We start from the raw sequence: 5,881 nt of genomic DNA on the forward strand, positions 1-5,881 counted from the left end.
AAGTGGCATTTAGATGTATTTACACATGTTAATGGAGCTTAGAGGGACATGGAATGCTTTAGCTTGCAGTTACAAATGCATAAGTAATGTTTTGATATTTTAAACATGAAATGTTGAATAGTGATATTTAAATTATTTTAAAAATTAAAAGATACTTTAAATGTGAAATTAAATCCGCCAGTAAGTGGCAGCAAGTCACTGTTAAGTGAGTCATTGCGAATGAACCGAATCATTTACACGGTTGATTTTGCTCAGAGACGCAACACAGCGCTGTGTTTGGAATGTTTTCTGTTGGCGAAATAACGCAAAAACAGCCAATATGGTGTCTAAAACGTAAGTCTCTTGATATTAACTTATTGTATAAAATCAATATCACATTTGTAACCATGCTGATTTTGTTTTTTAAAACGGCACTCTTCGTGTGATATTAACTATATGAATTGATATAAATATATACATTTTCCAACCCCCTTATCTTGAATTATGTCATCATTCGTAATGCATATTATTAATAGACTGAATCATGCAATGAAAGAATGCACTCTAAATGCGCACAGCACAAAGTTAGTCTAACCAGACTACATCACATCGCGTATGCGTGCACTTTGTAACTTAGGTGTGTTTTGTTTGGTTTTTGCAATATACTCGATAATGTCATGATGTCTCACGAGTTCAGTATTTGCGCTAAACCTGCGCAGATTTGGCTTGCATGAACTACCCAAAGAAATGAATGAGTGAACATAACTAACGAAAAGTAACCCGCCAAACTCGCTAGTGATTTGACAGTGTTACCCGCCACAGCTGATTTTTACCCGCATTTGGCGGGGTGGTGGGTGTTAATTTCAAACCCTGCATGCTACCTATCAGATTGTGCAACAAAAAATATATTTGCATTGTTTTAAGGGTAAGCTTAGGGTAAGGGTAGGTATGGACGGGTATGTTTAGGGTAGGGGTAGGTATGGACATTAAAAAAAGCCTCCAACCACATGAATAAGATGTTGGTAACACAATCTGAAAGTTAGCATTTTTAGCTATCGATTTGTGCTGCCTATCTTTTTAATGGGAGGTAGCACAATCTGAGCAGGTAGCACAAATCGTCAGAACACCGGCCATTTTTTGTCTTATTGCAACTTTTCTGAGGGGAAATGACTGTCTTCAGAAAAGTTTACGTGGTATTTTCTTTATCTCGTCTGTGTATAATTCCTATTAAAGCACTGTTTCAGCGCAGCGCTGCTTTGTTTACAGCGGTAACCAAGGAAACGCTGTATCTGGTGTTCCAGAAGCGCCCCCTGCTGTCAGCTTCATTCAGGCATGTAGTATAATTTCATAAAGCTAGACAGAACATTCTGTTTTTGCTTCAAATTGGGTTATTATTAAATCAAATTATGTATATGAAATTATATAACTAAATTATATGAAATTATATAAATGATATGTATATGAATTATATAACTAAAATTAAATAACTGTAATTACAGATTTAGGTTAAATAAAGATGTCAGTCTTTATTTTTTTCTTTTTAGGAAACAAATCAAAGAAAAAAATAAACAAATTCTGCTGTTCCTAATATTCTGTATGTTGCTCAAAAAACAAAATATACTGTGTTCAGTGGAAAAAAATTTTTTTTTACCCAGTCATTTAAAAATAACACATTTTAGAGCTGTAACAATACCGTGATACCGTGAAACTGTGATATTTTTGCTTAAGGTTATCATACCGTCAAAATCTCATACCGGCCCATGCCTAGTTGTTATTATCAACTAAAACTATTAAAAATCTTTTTGGTAATCAAAATAAAGCTGAAATAAAATATAAATATTAAATAAAAAACTTCAGTGCAAATTAAAAATATTCCCTTGGCAACTTTTTAAAAATTTTTATAAACATTATTCAAATACATTTCCCTTGGCAACTAACTGCATTAAATACATTTAATTTACTAAATTAGCCTACTAAAAATAAAATAAATAAAAGCGATAGGAATATTAAAGAAAACTAATAGAAATGACAAAAGCGCATAACAAAATATACTAAAAACAATATAAAAAATGAATTCAAAATATTCATAAATACTGTAATAGTATATAAATAGGCTAATACATTCTTAAAAATAAAGGTGCTTCAAAAGGTTCTTCAAGCGATGCCATAGAAGAACCATTTTTGGTTCCACAAAGAAAAGGTAAAAAGAAAATACCCCTGTAAGTCACTTTAAGGAGTCACGTGTCACCTCGTATTAGGAAGGCTAATTTTTGATCAGAATTTTTTATTATTGATCAGAAAGTGCTCCTTCATTTTTTTTTAATTAGGATGACAAGCGCTCCTGATTACAAGAAAACCACTGCTCTTAAACTGGGTGTGTGACAGGTATGGCTGTGGAATGGGGTTTGGCCAAGGAAAAATTCAGTCAAAAGATTTGTTTTTTTTGCTTTAACCCCTGGCTACTACAACAATTATTACAACTTTTGTTTAAAAGAATAATCACACAATAGGCTATTTCTTCCATGTTTATTCATTTTTACACCAGACATATATATCGGTTCAAAATATCGGTTATCGGTCTACTTGATCTGTAATAATCGGTATCGGCCTTGAAAAACACGTATCGGTCGACCCCTAGAACGTTCTTTCGCCACAAAGAACCCTTTGTGAAACAGAAAGGTTCTTCAGATGTTAAAAGTTCTTTATGGAACCATTTAGACAAAAAGGTTCTTCTATGGCATCGTGAAACATCTTTATTTTTAAGAGTGTACTACAATTACTAACTCTTACACAGAATAAGATACAGTCAAATATCAATATATTGCTATTCTTTTTTTTTTATTTTTGTACAAGATTGCATCTTAGTTTACATTTTAATTCATAAAATGTCCTAAATAGGTTAAATTAATGAAGAAGCAGGTCATCTAAATAAGTCTAAACACTGAAACTTTGTATATAGCACAATAAACACACTATTGGTCAATATTGTAAACTGCATAAGAGGAATTGAAACTGATCCAATTACAATGTACTGAATTGGGACACATGTATCATGCTGTGTATCATATTGTGAGGTAGCAGCTGATATCCAGTCCTGAAATATATATGTGTATATATATATATATATATTTATACAAAGACAGTTTACAGAAATGGAAACCAGTTTATCAATGAAGACACATTATGATGACAATGCTAGTATACACAGCAAACCGCTGACTCTTGTTGTTAACTCACATCATAAACAATAAAAACATAGAAAAATGGTGGGGAAAAAGAAAGCAAGAAAGACAAGACTTTGTCGCAGTTTAACATCAGAGACTTGGGGGTGTCTTCATACCCCAGTGTTGAGTTTGTGCCAATAATAGCAAAGACTGCCAAGTGAGCCACGGGAACAGACCCACACCACACACATGCTTACCATACTCGAGCCTAGTCAAACTGTCAAACACACACAAAATCTAACACGTACACAAGCAATCTCATTCTCACAAATGTGAACACAGATTGCAAGATGAGGGTTCTCTTCTCTTAATGCAGAAACACAGTCATACATCTCCAGTTGAGTCAGCGACAAAGTCACTTCCTCTTACGGGTGACAGTCTGGTGAACAGTCAACTATTTCCTCTTTCATATACATAAACATGCACACAAACAAAAGCGCACACAAGCAGCCTTACACTATCAACAAATGCCATCTGTATGCCAACGACCCTGACAGAAACGGTGATACCAGTGAACGTCCAGCATTATCTACAACAACCACAGGCTTCTTTCAGCAAACAAGCCATCTGAGAGAATCTTGATATAAACAAGCGAGCCTTCATACAGCTAAAATAGTTGTAAGACACAGCCAAATATTCACAAAAGATCTATTCACAATAGTGTAACTCAATACAGTTGAATGGGAGTGTAGACATGATGCTGTGTGTAAGGTGTGCATGAATGAATGGATTAGTGTCCCTCCTCCCACTGTCTGCTTCACATCTGAATGGCAAGATACCATTACGGACAACAGACACTTCCGAAAGAGATGCAGCCATTTAATTTCTAACCACAGCTCCAGAAACAATTGAAATGTAGCTAATCCACTTTATGCTGCAGTATTTATAATAGTGCAGCCCACTTGTACAAACTGTGATTTGCCAGACCAAATATTATTTAGACAAACACTAGCTTTTAATACTATTACACATATCTAAATGGTAATACTAAATATTAGTAAAATGCGTGTTTGTATTATATCCAGGGCTGCTTGCACACTGACTTCCATTGAGAGGATGAAGAAAGGCGCGTGATAGGCTATAGAGACCAACGGCAGCATCTTTTGTCTGGCACTACAGCATCTATGTGCATTTATCGTCCGTTTAAAAATGCTTTTCACCATTGTTTAATACCCTATACACTAAATAAACGGTTCCTATAATGATAAATGAAACGGCTATGTCAAATATAAAGGGAGCATTCTAGTTTTGTTGCGCGCTCGCAGTATAGATAAGGTGCAATGTGGTTTCTACGGGTTTGCATGTTAAAACCTGCTGAATTACTGGAGCAAAGGTTAATGAAGGTTGTCTCCTGTCGTTTCAGCTGAAGAGCTCTCTTCAGTTTTATTCATATAGGAAATATGATTTGGGAAAGTGAGATGTGAAACCAAAACAACCAGGGATGCCAGTGCCTTTTAGACAGCATTTCTAATAGCAACTATACATGGGTTTGTCACACCACGCTGGATATGATAAACACGAGATAAAGCGTGATACTAACGGTTTTCCCTCGTACATGCACTGGCTATTGTAGCCAACACACAAATACCGATTGACACCGCGCAAATGCACCAAAAGGGCACCCACACGCTTCGCTTTATGGGTCTTTTTTGTTGTCCTCTCAAACCAGGAATCGCGAGAAGCGGGTCAGTGGAGCACGCAGGGAGATTAGCCCACATCTGAGGGACCCACCTGCTTGTGTAGTATCGGTCAGATCGTAGTTGAGCCCTGGATAGTCACGCAGTTTTCTTCCGCTGATGTTGAGCATCCCGGAGCAGACGGCATCTTCCAGCGCTCGTTCCAGACTGCGGGCGGTGTGTAGCGGGTGTTGCTGCTGCTGCATCACGCCTGGGTTCCAGTGCGCGACATTAAGATAATGCTGGCTCTGGAGAGCCGCCGCAGGTCCTCCAGCTCCCTGACTCGTCGCCATTTTCATAAGTGAAATTATTCTTACAATAATAATAGGGGGCTGCCTGGCGTGCCGCGCATGCGCAGACGACGCAGACGGAGGTGGGGAGGGGATGGGCTACTACTGAAAAGGGGCGGGGGATTGGCTCAGCTCTAAGTATCGCAGGTATACTGTAAACCAAGATAATTAATTTATGTTTTGCCTTTTATTTTATATAGGTAAACCACTATGATGTTATTTGTCATCGTGAATATTTAAGCGCGAAGAATGGATAGCGGGTTAAACACTTTCAAAAGCTATTTAGTCATCCTTCGAGGCGTTTAAAAAAAAATGTTTAAGATGATTGTTGAGTGATATGAGCTAGAAAGAAGGTTTCATGACTTTCCTTTTAGGGCGTGTCTTATCTTCTTTCATGTGGTGCCCGGCGGGTGTTCAGTTGTGGTTGGTGTGGCACAGAAAAACGGGCCAGGTGCCCTGAGCTCAGAGGCGAACCCTGGCGGATGAATGGGAAAAATATTTACATTTACATTTAGTAGACGCTTTTATCCAAAGCGACTTACAAATTAGGACAATGAAAGCAATCAAAATCAACAAAAGAGCAATGATATGCAAGTGCTACAACTCTCAGTTAGCTTAACGCAGTACACGTAGCAAGGTTTTTTAAATTATATAATAAATAAAAAGAAAACAGATAAAATAGAAAAAGAATAGAGCAAGCTAGTGTTAGAGG

The 5,881-nt window shown here is 37.0% G+C and overlaps 1 protein-coding gene across 3 annotated transcripts in view; it reads right to left on the reverse strand.

The window, feature by feature from the left end:
• Positions 1–5,182, reverse strand: part of LOC107700248 (leucine-rich repeat and calponin homology domain-containing protein 2-like) — a 66,152-nt gene extending 60,970 nt beyond the window's left edge. For all 3 annotated transcript variants that reach the window (XM_016501842.1, XM_016501841.1, XM_016501839.1), the window contains exon 1: positions 4,935–5,182. In XM_016501842.1, coding sequence (XP_016357328.1) covers positions 4,935–5,178 — 244 coding nt within the window. In that variant the 5' untranslated portion in view covers positions 5,179–5,182. The remainder of the gene's footprint in view (positions 1–4,934) is intronic.
• Positions 5,183–5,881: the final 699 nt, after the last annotated feature.

This window comes from Sinocyclocheilus anshuiensis, unplaced genomic scaffold (assembly GCF_001515605.1).
Source record: "Sinocyclocheilus anshuiensis isolate Anshui unplaced genomic scaffold, SAMN03320099.WGS_v1.1 scaffold1236, whole genome shotgun sequence".
NCBI classification, from domain to species: domain Eukaryota; kingdom Metazoa; phylum Chordata; class Actinopteri; order Cypriniformes; family Cyprinidae; genus Sinocyclocheilus; species Sinocyclocheilus anshuiensis.